General features: G+C 41.2%; 1 protein-coding gene across 3 annotated transcripts; it reads right to left on the bottom strand.

The window, feature by feature from the left end:
* Positions 1–7,560: 7,560 nt before the first annotated feature.
* On the bottom strand, positions 7,561–16,403 carry SLC2A11L4 (solute carrier family 2 member 11-like 4). Of its 3 annotated transcripts, none has more exons than XM_040648112.2 (12): positions 16,312–16,403; positions 14,818–14,916; positions 14,044–14,204; positions 12,581–12,705; positions 12,188–12,317; positions 11,478–11,626; positions 10,732–10,919; positions 9,847–9,957; positions 9,206–9,307; positions 8,967–9,042; positions 8,176–8,303; positions 7,561–7,852 (listed from the first exon to the last, which is right to left on the bottom strand). In XM_040648112.2, exons 2-12 carry the CDS (start codon positions 14,890–14,892, stop codon positions 7,646–7,648), a joined length of 1,452 nt encoding a protein of 483 aa, XP_040504046.1. In that variant the 5' UTR covers positions 14,893–14,916; positions 16,312–16,403; the 3' UTR covers positions 7,561–7,645. The 3 variants fall into 3 exon arrangements, with proteins under 3 accessions (XP_040504046.1, XP_001232864.2, XP_040504047.1); XM_001232863.7 differs by having other exon boundaries at positions 16,316–16,403; XM_040648113.1 differs by lacking the exons at positions 14,818–14,916; positions 16,312–16,403 and adding an exon at positions 12,931–13,479 and having other exon boundaries at positions 14,044–14,179.
* Positions 16,404–18,254: the final 1,851 nt, after the last annotated feature.

The following is an 18,254-nucleotide window of genomic DNA, read 5'->3' as shown; positions in this document are numbered from 1 at the left end:
CTCAATGAAGGTGGCAGACTGCTTTCTGGAGAAGGGAACTGCCTCCCCAGCTAGAGGACTGCTGTGTTTGTGGGCTGCATAACCACTGTCTGAGAGCAGATCTGCCACAAGTGTACCTACCTGCCACCATGGCTTCCTTCCTCAGCATTCAGCTCTGTCAGGCTGTAAGTAGGAATGAACCATATTTGTAAGATACACTGTATTTAGGTTTGAGGTAGCACCTTGCTTCCTTGGTTGTGCTGCTTTGATTCACTGACCAGTTTCCGTATGTTATCCCCAGAAACCTCTTCTTGCAGGCTGAGGCACAGGCTTTTAGTTAGAAACTGTTGTCTGCCAAGCAAAGCTGTGATAGGGACAAAACGGGATATTCACAATAGTGCTTAAAATAGGGGTGAGATGGGGTTGTAATTCCAGAAAAAAAATAAATAGAAATCAGGTGTATTGTGATTTTTTAAATATTAGCATTGTTTTTAAAAGAGATACAGGAAATAGATCTGTATTCAATCTGTTTTACTTTGGAAGCAAATTATATTATCTGACCTAGGGCTTGAATAATAAATATTTATATGGAAATCTTCCTTTCATAATTCACCACTTTGACATCTGGGAATGACTTGCTGTGCATCTCCCTCGTTTTGAGCTGTGCTCTAATCTTCATGTCATTGCAAATTGTTCTGTGGATGAAAAGGGGAGGGTGGAACAGTGGACAGTGGATTTTTCCACTCGCTCCCTCTGCTTGTTCTGAGCTCTGAGACACACTTGCAGCACGAGTGTTTCTGCAAAGCAGCTACATGTCCACATAGTTACATCTAAGGTGGACCTGGGCTGCAGTCCAGCTATTTTAAGTAAAAGGTAGTGCTGTCTTCCCCCTTGTGAAGGAAGACCCATGCGCCACATTGATAGCTTCTTGACATACATTTAAATACCTTTTGAAATCAGGTCAAGATAGATGTGTTTAAGCTTGGCCAGGCTGCCCAGCATGAACAGGGCAAAGGCATACCTACATGGAGAGCTCATCTTCAAACAGAAGATTGCATTGTTTTAAAGAGAAGTTTCTATAAGGAATATTTGATAAAGCTCCCTCTCATCTCAGCCATGGGCCTTTTCACAATAACATGAGGTTCTCAACTGTACAGGTTCCCACTGGATTTCTACTTCCACTTAGGCAGCAGACAAGACGTTAGAACAGCAGTGTGTAGCACTGTTGGTTTTTACATTTGTGCCAATTGCAGATAACATGACTAGAGATTCAGTATTCAAAAACCATGGTGAGTGTTGAAGCTGTCACCACCACAGAACACCTCAAGCAAGGGTGGTGGTGTTCCCAGCCCACATTGCCAGCACTGATCTCAAAGAAGCTGACAAAGCCTGAGGGAGAAGACAGATGTTGTTAGCTGCTAGGAGAGGAGTGCTGCAGGCTGGCTGGGTGTTCCTGCAGCAGGAACCCAGAGCTCCGTATTTCTCAGGGCTGCACTACCTCTCTGCAACTTATATACTTCTTACTGCACATTCTGCAAGGTGCATTCAGGTGCTGCTCCCCCTAAACGGCTTGCCTACTTGCCTTCTGGAACTGTTATTGTTTTTCTGCTTCTTGTTTTAAGGCAATCTCAAGTTGCTGTATTTAAAACACAAAGTCTGTTCTGCAGCAGACTGGTGTACACATTCAGGAGAAGCACTAGAAATGCTTCTATCTAAATCAAAGCTTTTTTAATACTCCTCCGTCTGTACCCCACTGACAGTGATGAGGTATTGGTATGTATTACTCAAATTACCAATTTAATAACATGAAGTTATTGCATCTGTACCTGGGCTTGTATTCACATGAGATCTGTGGTACGTATGGTGACTGAGCCTCCATCATTTTAACCAAGACAGATTTTACAGCTTTTGGATTTGGCAGCTCATGTAGTTGCTCCTTTCCTCTTTTTAACTGTAGCGTTCCCTACTCATTGGGCGTTTAACATCTTCAAGCAGAATGTTAACAGAAAAACACTGGGTTGCAAGTTTGGGATTAATAGGTTTAACAGTCTGTGGAAAGTTGTGTCAGACAAGTAGCTGTATGAGCTCGCCTGTCAGGTGGTGTTTTCAGCTGTTTGTTCAGCAGGTGACAAAGCAATTTGGCCTAGACTTTGCTCTCCTGCTCTCCTGTCTTCCCAATGCTGTAAAGAAAGCATATAGCACCAATGTCTGTGGAGCCACTGAAGGACATCCCCCATTCAGGAGAAATCTGTATTTCTAGGTACTGCTGAAAGCTTTCTTTAGTATTCTCCTCCTTTGCCACATTTGGAAAAGCTTTGAGAATCCCAGAAGATATCTGTGGACCTGCACTGCTAGCACAATAGTTGTATGCCTGTCCTGTATGGTTTTGAATTTCTCCTGTATGTGCTTCTTTGCATTCTCAGACCTCATAAGTAGCTTTCTGTAAGTCACGAAGATGAGAGTGTTTGAAGTACAACCAGACTCCCATGGTATGCCATTTGGAGAGGTGCTCTGTCATCCCAATTTATTGCAGAAAGGCTGTTTTCCTAGCTAAAAGGACTAGAAGCTCATAAAATAATTAAGAACAATCCCAAGTACTTGTAGATGCTTTTTACCACTTTTAAGAAAGCAGATACTTTAACTCTTGCTCTTATTAAGTTGCTGGGCGGCCAAGGTCCTTCTATGCCTTCTGTCTTTGTCTTGAAGATTTTGTCCTTCCAGTCTTACTCACCACATCCAAAGTTTCATGTGTTAGTATCTTAGTGTATAGATTTGAATTCTTTTCCAAGACATTCACTGCTGTGATAAAGGCCCAAACAAGGACATCATACAATTTAGGTCTTGGTTCCTACTAACTGCTCCAGTTGGGTAGAGATAACTGTGGGAGAAAAATGCACCTCATGCACTGGGTGCTCCTCCCAGATGTGAGCAACTGCCTCTGGCTGGCAGCAGGTATTCGCCTTTTGTACCCAAACATGCCTGAATCCCAGGACACCCCTAAAAAAGAAAAACACCCCAAAAGCCATGGATGGGCTGGAGTTTGCTGTGTAAGCAGGCACTGCTGAAAATAGGGCAGGGGGCACACATAGGTCTTTGCTCCAGAGGAATGAGCTGTAGAAATGCTCAGTGTCTGGCAAAAGGTGATCTTGCAGTGAATGCTGGCCATGGCAGATAACTGCAGCCATCAGCCCTGCTGTGCCCAAGTATGTACTGGAATGTGGATTCTGGATGCTCTGCCCAAGTACTCTGTAGGAAGGAGAAATTTGTGATGTCATCTTTACTGTCTGTGTGTTTTGGGTGGGAATGTTGGGTACTCCAGGACCTGGTGACCTGCAGTACACCCAGAACCCCTCCAAGCCTGTAGGCTCTCCCTGACTGTGTGGGAAGAGTGAATGCCACTGGGGTTTGGCAATCACATTGCTCCAACCCGGCATTCCTGAGAGATTTTGCACCTCACTGGCTCCTGCTGCAGTCTTCCCTGTTGAAGTAAATGTGAACTGACACAGATGAGGTCTAGATCAACATTCCCCTCATTAAACAAAATACAGCTCAATCCTACTTTTGTTCTTGATAGCAGGAAAACTGGAAGAAAGTATCTATGTTAACATTAACGAGCAGCCTGCAGTCTTCCCGGCTGCTAATACATAGTGTCAGGTCCACGCACTGGGGAATCCAGGGATCAGTTCCTCTGGCATCCATCTGGCTTCTGTCGTTACCCACGTTTGTTAGCAGCGCATCGCTGGAACTCAGCAGCAATTGACCCTCTTGCTAAAGCAAGCTAGCCCGAGTACCAGGGGTTGTCTGGGTAATTAGTCTTGGCTGTCATTTACACTTGTTTGGGTGCAAGGAACATCAGACCACAGCAGGTGAATGAAGGGGACCCCACTGAGATACCACTTTCTCAGACCAGCTCCCCCCAGCCGGCCTCCCCGTGTCTCAGCGAGCTGTATGCCAAATGTGTGTATGCACATACCTTTAAACATCTAGCTCAGAAACAGGTTATTGCTAGAAAATAAATCAAACTGAAATATTAATCTCCATTATTTTCTCCTTAGAGCAGTTGGAAGATGTTTGTTGAAGCAGTTTTTTTTTTTTTTTCCCCCAGTACAAAATAAACCAAAAGTCTATTTGTAAAAAAAAAAAAAAAAAAAAAAAAAAAAAAAATCAGGATTTTTTCAAATGGTACCATTTCCTGTGGGAGGAAAGCTCTGCATTCCAGCCCACCCTAATCCTTTCCTTCTCTCTGCCATAACTTCGAGGCTCTCTCCCTTTCCTATTGTCTCCTTTGTCACGAAGGAGTTTGCGTCCTCTCCAAAAAAAAAGCCTTTGTTGTTCCCTGTATATTTCTAAGTCCCATTACATGCCCCTTCCACACTGCTGCACAAACCTGCTCCAGCTGCATCCCAGCCCTGGCCTCTAGCTTTATATGCAGGGGCTGTTATGCAAGAACTACCAGCTGACGATCCCCCTCCCCCAGACAGCAAGTAGCTGTTTGCTAGATTGATGATTTCTAAAGGCCTTATCTTTTTGTGAAGAGGGGTAGGACACATCCACTTCACACAAGTAGTCCGTTATGTTCCTGCGTGTGTTGAGGAAAAAAAAAACACTCCGTTTATGGTTTAACCTCTTTTCTGTGGAAATAAGTCTTATGCAAGCCTAAAACATTCTTCTGACTCTTCTGAGATAGCTAACTTCAGTCAAAGATGGCAGAGATTGATTTCCTGCATGTTTAATGAGATAGGCTGACTGTGCTGAGTTCTGTTACTGGCCCCAGAGAAAGAGGAATGCTTTATTGGATGTCAAACAGTCTGCCTGGAAGAGACTCAGTACAGTCCTTCTTCAGGTCTGCTGGCTTTCTATCTCTGAAGCAAGTCAATTTGATGTGGACATCCAGCCACATAATTGGCTTTTTAAATCTGTAACCACAAAGCAACCAATTTCTCACTGGTCAGTGAAAGCTCAGTACCATTAACCATCCCACCACTGTCCTCTACTGAAATGTCTGTCATTTAGAACCTCCACTGGTCCCCAATGGAGGAGAGGGTGACACCTGGAGAAGCCTTCCTCCCCTCACACAGATGCTCCAAGAGCTTCTCGGGCACTTATGAGGGGCAGCATCTCCAGAGTGTTATCATGTAGGAGGCTAAAAGCTTTTCCCAGCCCAAGTCCATGTTCAAATTGGACATTTTTGAGCTGCAAAATAATCAAAGTTGTGCTCCACAATGTCTAGCTGCAGAAGCATCACTTAGGACTCTCCAGCCAGGTTCTGTATGGCATTAGTCAGTAGCTGTCAGTGTGGAGCCCGAGCTAACAAGGTATGTGGAAGCTTTTATAGTGCTTTTGAGCGCTGTGCTTTGCTGGAAGTGATACAGGAGCACTGATATGATGCTGTCTCTGAGCTGGTAACCACAGCACAAACCCAACGCAGAACCCGACTGGAAGCAACAGAAGCTTATAAAACTTCCTTCCAAAATCTCACTGAAATCTTGCTGCCTTATTCTACTAAGGGAAAAAAGCCATCCCAGTCTTCTCCATGACAGCCTCCTTCTTCATGCTTCTCTCTTCTAGAAGAAAAAGAATCTCTCTTCATCCTTGCAGTCTGACTTCTCCTGTTTTTTTTTTCCCCCTTTGGTACATCTGTAATCTGCTCACCTCTCTCTCAAGGTCAGGAGCCTTTGGCTGAGTGGATTACTCCTGCTGAGGTTTAGTGCTACCTTGTGCACAACAAATGAGATTTCCCTATGCTCACACATCATTTTAACACTTATTTTTGTTGTAATCCATGATACCTCCTCAGATCCTTAGCTCTTTCAAGAATTATTACTTGTCTTTTGTGCACTTTGATATTTTCTTTCTTAAATACAGTAGCACTTAATCAGCTATTGAAATAAAATTTCTTGGCTCAAGAACATCTCCAGCTCCTCTAGTTTTTACTCTGTGTCCTGTCCATACAAGCTACTGTAATCTGCAGATTTCAGTCCACTGAGTCATTCATGGAAGTGTTAACTAGGTCTGGGCACAAGACAGACTACTTTGGGACTGTTTAAAGCATCCCCAGTTTTGATATCTTTTGGCATCTTCCACTTTTCTTCAAATATAACCAGTAAGCTAAAGGTAGTTGAGTGGTGAACAAGCGTTCAGCATGACTAAACAAGAAAGTTAGAGAGTGAGGTTTGCTCTGTGATAGGTTCTTAGAGGTGTTCAGAGATACACGTGCATGCATCAATACGTGCCCTCCCACATCCAGTGTCTTGACAAAGGCCTACATGGAATGTTATCACATATAAAGTTTAAGTAATTTAAGTGTTTAAGTCCAATGCTGGGATGACTATAATGTACTGCTTGCAATTCTCAATTATTTTAAAAAATATAGATGGATATCTCAGTTGTGAGTTCAGGGAGTAAACCATAGCAGAAGATCCCCTACAGTATATATCCTGGAGACCTTCTCTGAGCTGTGACAAAACTGTTTCAAATGTGCTATTAATTCATCCCTTTTCTATGTTAGTGGTAGGCTCTCCTGCATCTGAAACACTCTAAAAATAACAAAAATACTGAAAAATCCAAAAATAACTTTTCTGGGCATGTATCCTATGTCAAAGCACTAAAAACAAACTGATGTGACAGCTCCACCCGTAAGGAGAGGAACTGATTTCTGCAATATTCATGAATCTCTTCTGCAGTGATTTGTTGGAAGCAGGTGGTATGATCCAAAGCATTTAGTGACAAATCATACTATAGTTGTTAGTGGTCACCTGGAAAAACTTAGACCGTATTTGTAATGAACTTCACAACCTGTTTCTTTCTACTGGGTACAATAATCTCTAGGTATTTGCAGCTTGCTTATGTAACAAGGAAAACATCTCCAAAACAAACTCTTCTGAAAACCTCTGATGTCATTCCCAGAAGCTGATGTACTAGCCTGGAAACCAGATCCTTAGATGCCACAGAAGCTCTGGGGAGTGTGCTTTGTTTTATAGGAACCATTGAACCTCATTTACATAGAACAATAACAGTTCAGCCAGCCCTTCTTCCTGCCTGGAGTTGCTAAGATGTTCTCCACTGAGATTCCCATTCTGTTTCCAGAAGGAATGTAGTACATAACAATTTCGCCTTCAGTATTTTTGATTGTCCAAAACCATGTATCTAGCTTTTCCTCTATCAGCCTTCAAGTCAATTATTTTATTTTATTATTGACTTCTATTTTATCTCTCTTTTGTGACTGACGAACATTCAGCCTGCTTAATCCTTCCTTCCCTCTGTTTGCCTCCTTAAATTATTTGGTTAAACACATTTCTGGATACCCTTCAGGGTGTATGTATGATCTTGGAGCAGGAATGGTCCCTGTGGACCTCTAGCAAAATGTTTTAGAACTATAAAATACATTAGGAAAAAAGGTGATTTCGTTTTTATTTTTTTTTTAGGAAAAAAAATCTTTATATCCAGTAGATCTTAAAACTAAGTGACAAATTTTCTTATTAGAATATTTAGGTATCAGCAACAAGTAAAACTCTAACATAATGAATTTCATATCTGTATTAAAAAAAAAAAAAAGGAAAAAAAAACATGGAAAAGCTTGTGTTCTATTTTTAATGATTCCTTTTTATTTCCATTGCAGCATTGTTTTCTGTCTTTTCTAAAGGATGCAGAGTTCTCCTTTGAACATTCAGAGTTTGGTGCAGAACAACTGATCCTTAGGGAAGTTATTTTCTGTAACTGAGATTTCCTTTTTTCCAAAATTCAGCTTGTTGAACTCTGCCTTTATCTCCATGATTGACTTTCCCTTGGTCTCAGGGAGGTAGAGGTAGATGAAAGTTGCTGATAAAGCAAGGATTCCCAAAAAGATGAGGAAGCAGAAGGGACCGAGGTTATCCTGCAAGCAGAAATGAGAAACACTGTAAGGAATAATAATCTCATTTCCACCTCTTTGCCCTTGGTTGTGGGTCTGTGTCGTACTAATGGAAATTCAAAGGTTTGTTCAATACATGAACCAGAATGAGTATCACACCAGGAGTTTCCACTGGCCGTGTTTGATCTGCTGCTTCTCTGAGAGGCCTGGGATATTCCTGAGCAGGCTTGGTGTTCAGACAGAGCTTTAAGCTTTGCATATCATTGCAACTTATTGCTATAATCTAGCTCCCTGTCAGCTTTCAGAAGTAGATGAGCCTAGAGGGAGGAATCTGGTTAATGACTTACAACAATCAATGGAAAAATCATCCCAAGTACAAACAGTCCCATCCAGTTGATGCAGCCAACAATCAGAAAGGCTGATGGTCGGAATGACTGGCTGAAGATTTCAACCATGATAGTTATGGAGGCTCCAGCTGTAAAAGGAAAGCAGAACATAAGCAAGGTATACTTGTTTCCTCCATTCCTCAGTGCACTTTGCTCCTGCTGAAGATCCTTGCAGTGGCAATGCTAAGAAACGTCAGGCAGAATAGATGGCCTGCTGGCAGATCACTTCTGCCCTGGGGCTGGAAGACCTTGATTCCAGAAAGGTTCTACAGATGCTAATTTAGGACTTCAGGTTTCTCTCGTACATGCTGGAATCCTTTTCCTGGTGCCACTGCATCTGTGCAGTTCCATATTGCATTGGTAGCCATTGTTAATGGTTCTTATGGCTCCTATAGTCATTTCTGCCTGAAGCATGTTGACGGCTATAAAGCTTAACTCACTGAGTTAATGAACGGTTGGTTACTACTCTTCACCTGGCAATGTCTAGAATCCTATTTTTGGCTGAGTATTTTTTAAAGTGTTCTGAAGTTTCATTTTTAAAGCCTCCAGATGAAGTGATAGTCTATTTTAAATTATTAGGGTACTGGGATTAGCAAAAGAATTTGAGGTGTTTGTATCCTTTTTCTTTCTCCCACTTGTACCGATCTATCCTTTCCTCTTACTTTCCAGTATTTTATCATGGGATTAGTCTGTTCTTTCTATGCTAGTTGTGTTGCCAACCAATATGATGCAAAATTTTCTCTCTTACTCACATGGTCCAATTCCATAGAAGACAACGAATAGGAAGATCAAGATAACACTGAAGTAGTGCAGCCAGAAGAACTGGTGCTGAAAGTGAGAAACCAGTGATATCAAACTGTTAGATACGTGAAAGAATGGCAGAGCTCTATTTCTTCCACTGACTCCAGTTTTTGTACTTATTCGTATTCAAGGAGGACCAGAAACATGGGTTGATGCTGGGCAAGTAGCCAGAAAGCTATTGGATCTTTACCTGCAGTGACAGGGTGGTGGTAAGGAGTGCTAGCACAGAACACATTAGTGTATATCCTCCCCAGAGCAGCACCTTCCTCCCAAATCGCTCTATAAGGGTGCTCTGAAAGGCAGAAAACATGTCACAAATCTCAGTTCTCAAATGAAAAAACTCCTGCCCTCTACATGTGTCTTTCTCATGAGCCTTATCTGAATAACAGTCAGACTTCAGATGAATTTATCAGCTTCAAAGCTGTTACGTATTAGTCTCTCCTAGACTGTTTTTAGATAGTTTTCTTTCTTGCATGTTTGTATATATCAAATTGTATATGCGTATGTACACTCATCAAATCCCAGCCATCAGATGCAGCTAATCCAGACTTCTGTTCCTTTGGAGCTGTGCCCCTGACTCTAGTGTTCTGCTCATGCCTTCTCATTTGGTGGTTACTCACTGTAACAGAATGAGTAAATATTTTTACAGAATAAAAATGATTCGAAAGATATAATGGAAAAGAGCTGCCTTTCATCCTTCATGTGGTTTTATAGAAACAGGAAGATGTGTCTTAGGTTATGCAAATCTTCCCTGAGCCCACTTAGAAGAAAGGAAAAGCACAGTTGACCACATTACATTTTTCCTTCAAATTCCAGTCTCCAAAAACTTACACACAATATAGAAGATAGGCATTCACATAGCCCAACTCCCAGGGACACGTATGGGATAAGATATTCTTCAAACTTGGCTGTATGGAATACTTCAAAACAATAGAAGTATATCTGAAAAAATGCAAAGAGGAAATGCACCTGTCAAGAAAAGTTTAGCAACTGTGATACACATCACTTTTCATCTCTCTTAGTGAAGTTGGAATATTAGCATGGAAGTGGATTGTGTCCTTTCAGGAGTGAAGGATAACTGTATAGGTCTGTGTTAGTAAAAGCATAGCCAACAGCTTGAGGGACTTGGTCATTCCTCCCTGCATGGTACCAAAGTCAGGAGGACTGTGCCAAGTTTTGGGGCCCTCACTGCAAGAAAGACAGTGAAAAACTGGATCAGGTCTGAGTACCACCAAAGGGCTTGAGGGGTAAGGGTGCATGACATTTGAGGAGAGGCTGAGGTTTCTTCACCCTGGAGAAGAGAAGGTGGGACCTAATTGCAGGTGAGCATAGGGAAGATGGAGCCAGACTCTTCTAAGAGATATGCAGTGAAAGAATGAGATGCAATGGACCCAAGTGACACAAGTAACTGCATATAATACAAATATTCTTCACAGGGAGAATGGTTAAGCTCTGCTACAGGGACCCAGAGAAGTCATGGAATCTCTAGGTCTCCAAACATCAGCTGGCCCAAACCCTGAACAGCTTGATCTAACTCTGAAGGTAGCTTTACTCTGAGCAGTGGGATATGGACCAGATGACCTCCAAAGGTCTCTTCCAATGGAAATTGTTCTGTGAGTCTCTTAGTCTAAGCTGGTGTAAGAAATAGTAACTTGGAGGGTTTTGTAATGCTGACTAATGTCGTCTATTGTTCTGCGGATAAAGAGAGCACTCAACTGCATTGATTCCACAGAGCTGCAAGGTGGTCATGACAGTCATCAAAATGTAAAGCTGCCAGCGCATAGATGGCTCTTTTATTAATTCAAGGACACGCAAGGTTTTGGTGCTCGTCATTGCAACCTTCTCCTTCATAATGTCATCAATTTCTGCTTGATGGTCTCCTTCCCCCCAGAGCTTCCTAATGGCTGTTGGGGAGAGAGAGGGGAGTGCATTATTCTACCAGAATATCTCCATTATAAATGATTACATTAAATCCTTATTCTGCCTATCCATGGAGGTCGGTGCTTGGTGTCCAGTTTGTTGTCTGCTTCTGTCATCTAGTTGATCCTGAGTCAACAGGCAGATAGAAGAATGTCATCCCTCTGTTGTCAGTATAGCATATCTTTCTAAAGCTGAGTTGACTTAATTGTAAACAAACATTTATGTATATTTTATTTAATAAGAATTGGGCTGCCCAAACCATTTCCTTTGAAGAAATAGTTATTGCCCAAATGGGACATATTAAACATGCTGTTATGCATGTATCTTTCTTTGCTGAACTGACTAAATTAGCCTGAGTGAACTCTCTGGTTAGTGCAGATGTTTTGCTTCAGGAAACTCAACTGCTTTAGTCAGAACTACCTCTTCTATTGCTCCATGATACACACCATTGTGCTGAACAGCTCTGTCCTGCTTTCTTATCTTCTACCAAAGCCAGCATTCTACCATATCACATGAATTAGGTGGCAAATTAGGCACTCTACCTTTCCTGAAGGCTTCCTCATTACCCTTCTGGATCAGGAGGTAGGATGGTGAATCAGGGAAAAATGGAAGAGTAACCAGTTGAAGCAATGCTGACAGTCCACTAGATGCTAACAACCATGGCCACAAAGCTTCGCTTCCTAAAATCTCCCTGGAAAGTGCATGTGAAACAAAATGATGAATGTTCAGGAACTTCTCCTGAGTGGTGAGGATTGCTCAAATTCCATTCAAGGGTGCAGTGGAGCAAACACCAGCACTGATGATTTGGGAAACTTCACAAATCTGACTATTTTTAATTTGGACAATTTTTAGGAATTTCTTTGGCATCTTGAAGTACTTTCTAAAGCTGATTAACATTCAGTGTGATATCTAAAGAGCTGATGAGACTGTTTTGACCGTTGTTTGATTGCAGGACCATAATGTTTTGGTAAGACTTTCATGTAATAGTAGTAAATTTCTGAGGGCAAGTCCCTGAGTGGAAAGGGAGTGACACGAAGAAGAACTCAGATCATAAGTAATTTGGTTTTCTTTCTCCTGTATTTAAAACTATGTTTGCCTCAAATCTGATCAAAAGTTTTCTTCCGGCATAAGATAAGCCCTGTTTTGGAGAAGATTAAAGGGTTTCTCAGTCATTGAGTAGATGAGAGGGTAAGTATATAGAAAGATTTCTACTGCTTCTAGTATAACATGATAGAAAAGCAGAAGAATTTACCGTAGTCCAACAACCTGTCCTGTGAGTTTCCCCAGTGTCAGAAAAACAGAAACTGTGGAGTTTGTAAATCCACGCAGCTTCTTGGGTGAAATCTCTCCTACGTACTGAGGATGGATATTGAGAGAAAACCCTTTAAGATAAAAAAAGGATAAGTGACTGTTAAAATATTGCGAAAAGCTGAAATTTCTGGCCCCATCCTGTCTTCCACTGTTTCCATTCACTCTGACGTTTGGATTCAAATTTCTTGCAAAGGGATGATGGCTTTCATTTTTTATTAAGGGCCTAGCGCATTTGCTTGGTTCTTTAAAATCATAACTCAAGAGGGGCAATACCTGAAGAGAAGATCCTAGGACAGCAGGGCTGCTCACTCTGCACAGTGTTGTGGGCACATACCTGTACCAACGCCGTAAAGAAAGCGTCCAGCCAGAATCATCTCGAAGGATTTGGCTGTTTTACTGAAGGCCATTAAAAGTGCAGCTACCAGCATGATCAGGTTGGTGACAATCTGACACTTTTTTCTGAAACAAGGAACAATACCAAACCATGAGAATTTAGTGTGAAACAAGAATCCCTTCTGACTGTTTTTTCTCTGACAGAAAGCACGGTGGAACCATTCCTGTTGTTTAAAGAAATGTCTGAAAGAATTTTGACTTTGGATAGTCAAAGCAGTGCTTTGAAATTTCACAGTCCTTTATGTTTGAATTCATTAATGTTTATCTCAGGAACTCCTCATAAAATGTTACCTTTTTCCCAGATGTAATCTGTCTATGGCTCTCATTTTATATGGATCATATTAAGGCACTCTCGGCTGGATGGATGTGATCTGAGGTATTGGGAGATGGCAAAAGGCATTTTTCAGAGGTGTGCTTCATGCTTCAAAAAGCACTCTGTGTGAATCGTGGGCTGAGATGCTCCCGATCACGATGTCTCAGGGTCAAGTCAAAGTTGTTTGCACTCAGTTTTGCTGTGATGCTTGCTAGACAAGAGTCCGCTTGCACACATTAAGAACTCCCAGAGATCCTCTGTTTAAAAGACTGTGATACAGGTTATCACACACTAAATAACCCATGGGAGAACTCAGTTTTGTTTCCAGTCATGGGAGACCCTCTGGGTGTGGGATTAGGCAGTGTCCCACAAGAAATTTCTTGGGGGCACTTACCTGACAGGAAAGAACACAATGGCAGGCAGGCTAAGATGGTTTGTTAAGACCCACATGAGGGGCCTCTGGACCAGTGGATTGTGAAGCAGATCTTTAAATGGATCACACCAAGCAGATAAGTTTGCCAATTTCTCTGCAAATGAAATTAGTGGTGTTACACACAGACACTGGGAAAAGACCAGACTGGTGAGGAATCTTTTCTCCTTCCAGAGAGAAAAACAATTTTGGAATGATTTCTAGTGAAATGTATTGCCAACAATGGGGATTTCTCTCAGGGAATTTCTTTTGGTGCTGCCTGTATCTTTTACAGTGTAGTTTCAGGGAAATTAATTTTTCCAGCTCTGTTCACAGGTTCATTAGTTTAGATATGAATATTTGATATAATGTCAACCCCAAAACAACTGTACGTAAGCAGAAATCTGGCTCTTTGTTATGCAGGAATGTCTTCTGCACACTGTTTTCCAGGTGTTCAGAGAGGCTGCACATAGCATGTTACAGCAGAAAACTGCTTCTTTTTGGGTGTTTGTAAAGCTTGGCAGATCTTGCAACTAGAAAGCGTTGGATGTGCTGGTACACACAATCAGTTTAGTCTGCATTCAGGCTGCTTTGACCAAGAAGAAAAGGGTTATTCATTCACTTTGATATTTCCCTGTACTTGCCGTACTTGGACTCTTGAGCTACTACTAGAAGCACTTACTTCCTGTATCTGGTAGTCAGGTAGCCACAGCAGAGGCTCCCCAGGAGGCCTCCGATCCCAAAGACAGACACAATGAAGGACCACAACAGCATGATTGTCTCCGGATGGAGGGGAGAGCCGTGTCGCTCTATCCAGGTTTCATTAATAAACCTCCTGATGTGCTGAAAAGGAAAATGATTTTTGATTGGATAATGGGTATCAGATTCCTTCATCTTATTTGGCTGCTGTACTTCAGTTCTAGCCCAGACTAGATTTCTTTTGAGATTAACTTAATACTAGATTTCTTTTGAGATTAACTTCCTGAGTAAAATAGGTTAGTTGAGATCAATTTCAAAGTCTTCAAAGTAGTGTCAGTCAGTAAGCTTGAAAAACAGAAAATATGCTGTTGGCATTCTTCTCCATTTCAGAAAGTTGTATTTGATGAAATTCAGGAATTGTAGGAAGGCTTTGGTGGTGTATTAGCAGAACGGCTAATCTTTTACAATTAAATCAGGAGAAAAATGCTGAGGAAGAAGAAGTAAAATTACAAATCAAATTCAGACAGGTTAATGCAAGATGGGCTCTAGCTATGAGAAGCGTGTTTTATACACATGGAAGACAGTAATGGTGCTCAAAGTGTAATACTGTGACTTTGACATCTGTGTATTTGGCCATGTTTTGCCTGTTAAGTAGCATACAGGAGAGGAGATCACATGCATGGCAGACCAGACAGATTGATGAACTGGAAAGCAAGATCTCGAAATCTTAAACCTGTCCAGGGAGATGGCTACTTACCACAGAGGGGGAGTTGATGACAGAAATATGGAATCCATATGGGAAACTACCACCAATTCCCAGCACTAGGACCATTTGAAATAGTCCCTGGAATTGAACCTGCAAGGTGAAAATAAAGTACTCCATCAACTTCACATTAATGCACTGCTTTCATTTTTGACTTTATTGTTATCCTTAAGCTTAATAAAGGAAAGGTACTTTTAACATTTGCCTTCTTCAGAAAGGCATGGGCTAAAAAGAGAAGATGATAATTTGGAATAGCCCTTGTAATTGTACTAACACAAAACTCTCCTTAACACAAAACTTCCCAGACGTATCTGGGGTATGATACTACTGATCTGTATAGAAGACACTGTGCTCTGTGTTCTCTTTGTATCAGATAGGAATCAAAGAATCACAGAATGGCTTAGGATGGAGGGGACCTGAAAGATCACCCAGCCCCAACTCTCTGCATTGGGCTGGCTGCCCTGCACCAGGTCGTGCTGCCCAGGGCCCAAGCCAATGCAACCTTGAGTGCCTCCAGGGATGGGGAACCCACAGCTCTGCCTCAACAGTCTGAGTAAAATATTTCTTCTTAACATCCAACCCAAACCTCCCCTCTTTTATATTAAAGCCATTCCCCCTTTTCCTATCATGAACTTCATAAGCACTCAGTTTCCTGGAGATCAGTGCCTGGTTGAAGAAAAGCTGGAATAAAATACAATCAGACAGGAGCAAAGTAAAGTAAACATGTATAATGGTGGCTTGGATGATATTTAGACCTGTCCTTATTCTAGTTCTTAGGTCCATCTTTCAAGGGCATGTTACTTTATTTCCCCACAGCTGAATATCCCAAGTTATCACACGACAAGAACAAAGAAGCTAATGAATCAGGAGATTCTGAATTTCCTTCAAAGCTCTGTCTCAGATTCAGTGGATTTGCTTATCAACACCAGCATTCAAACAAATTAACTCACCTTCTCACTCTGCCTTTTTTTTTTAATGGGTGCATGATTGATTTAGAAATTAAGAATTTTAGTACCTACTGGATGTTGAGAAACAGAGTAAGAAATACTTGTTATAATTTCTTTCCCTCTTAAGACTATGGTAACTCTTGATGGATGATATTAAATGGATGGATGAAATGAGGAAGCCCATTTCTTTTGCAGCTTGTTGTGTATATTGTAGCCTTTTGCAGCACAGTTAATCCATTCATTATGTTAGAATTAGTCATGGAAAGTAATCAGAGTGCCTACTAGTTTTCAGTAATTCAGAAGACGAAAGTACAATAGCATTGTCAGACAGTGGAACTACAAGAACTTTTGTTAGTGTTTATTTTGTCTTCTTGCATGAAAAAGACCTTTCCATGCCCCAAGCCCCATTCCTCTTGGTGATGTTTAAATGCAAAAGAGAAGAATGGTCGCCGTCCTAATAGAGTTTATAATCTTAGAGAAATCTGGATTACGTTAACCTTGCCCTTTAAATGTCAGGGACATGAGAAAAAGTGACACTTACTCACCAGGTCAGAGAAAAAGGTGGCCATCTTTGGTGAAAGAGCTGATTCCTTTTGCTTACTGACTGATACCTGCCAAAAGAACCGAAAGCTCACATTACACAATAGCAGCCTCAGTGAACTAGTCCCACGTTACTGAAGTTAAAGTTTAGTTAGAAGGTTTTTGAGTTAATTACACTTATTTCAGCTGTTGTACAAAGTTTAGAATTGTTGGATTAAATATTTCAACCAATGGTTATGTCTAGCTCAAGTAACCAAGACGGTCTCCCTTGCAAGGAACCTGTATACATTATGAACTCTCTTTGTACTAGGGCAATAGGGAACAGAGACATTGATTTTAAAAAGAATTGCAATAGCCATAACTTGCTTAGTTGTCAGTAGAAACTAAGAAACATAGAGGCAGTGTTATCTGCTGGGAATTTTAGATGGGGCTCGGATAGTGATCTACAGGACTTTTGGAAAGAGCCTAACAACTCTACAGTGGCACACTGGGTTCAAACAGCTGGATAGTTAGGAGTAGCAGATTTTTCTTTGCTGGAAAAAGAAGATTCAACATCAGTCTAGTAACCTCCAAAGCTGGAGTGTTGTCTCTTACATCAGACAGAATGTTTTCAGACTTTAACTTCATTTACTTCGTGGCTAAAATAGTTTTATATGTGTTAAGCTGGTAAATGGCTTAGATATCATTCACATTTTACACCTCAGTTAAAGAAGATGAAGAAATCAGAAAGAAGTTACTGTATTCAAATAGTCATACTGGAAAATATATCACCTGCAAAGAATATCCACAAATTCTCTAGCTGACATATGAGATGTAGTGCCACCTGGCCATTTTCCTCAACTTTATGTTGTTCTCATAATGAAATTGTCTTTGTTTTTGATGTAAGTTGAGAATACACTGTGTTTTTTTCCCTTTTTTCTTTTTCTTTTCTTTTTCTTTTTCTTTTCTTCTGATTAGGTCTCCAGCAGTGAAACTGTTGTTAGAACACAAGTGAGACCATCTCTTGGATGCTAGGAATTAATTTATTTTTTCTGGGAAGTCATGCAAAGTTGGAATGACATACCATCTGCCATCTGCCAAAGGAAAGAAATGCTATGCTAGCTGCTAGTATCTGCCTTGCTTAGATGGCACTGGGGGAAAATGCAGTGTTACAATCATGCAAGACACACATATGCAAAGCTGTCCTAAGCCTTCTCAAATAAAGTCCAACCAGCCCAGGTCTGTTTTTAGTGTCTATGTAGCAGCACTTCTCTGATCTAGTTTGAAAGTTTTTGAATCTGCCTCAGAGTCAGTATTTGAGACAATCCTTATACATCACCTGATGTCTCTGAATGTGTACGTGTGGTGCTTCTGAAAGTTCTGAGTGGTTCACCTCTTTGTCTCTGGCACCCCTGGCTCTCTGGGCTGGACTTCCACAGAACTCTGAAGTATCATCAATATGCTGCAGTCATTCCATTTCAGATAACTGAGAGGTATGGTTAGGAGGCTTTTGGCAACTTTTATTCATTCTGACCCCAAAACATGGAGGAAGACCCGGATTGCTAAGGCTTAAATAGGTGAGCAGAAGAACCAGTATACCTACCCAACATGTTATATGCTATGAATTACTGCAGATACTCCAGCTTTATATTTGAACTATACGTTTTTGCTTTTTCATCCTTTGACCAGGCTGTTACCAGAATACAGCTCTCGCTCCACTGAGCACAGGCAAAGGTTGACCTGTACTCCAAATAGCTGTTCCACTTCGTTGTCACATTAATGTTCCATAGGGCATCAGCTCACTTCCTGTTAAGGATCGTATGGAGAATACTTTCCTAATAACATCTAATGAATAACAGATCAGAAGAGTAGCTCACTGGAGAGTCAATCCAGCAGTGCTACATGATGATATTCTGCTTATGTTTCCGAAGATTTGGGGTATTGTTGCAATGGAATAAAGGATGT

Source organism: Gallus gallus, chromosome 15 (genome assembly GCF_016699485.2).
Source record: "Gallus gallus isolate bGalGal1 chromosome 15, bGalGal1.mat.broiler.GRCg7b, whole genome shotgun sequence".
Taxonomy (NCBI): Eukaryota; Metazoa; Chordata; class Aves; order Galliformes; family Phasianidae; genus Gallus; species Gallus gallus.
Note: the sequence above shows the minus strand (reverse complement) of the source record. Positions and strands in the feature narration are given on the sequence as shown.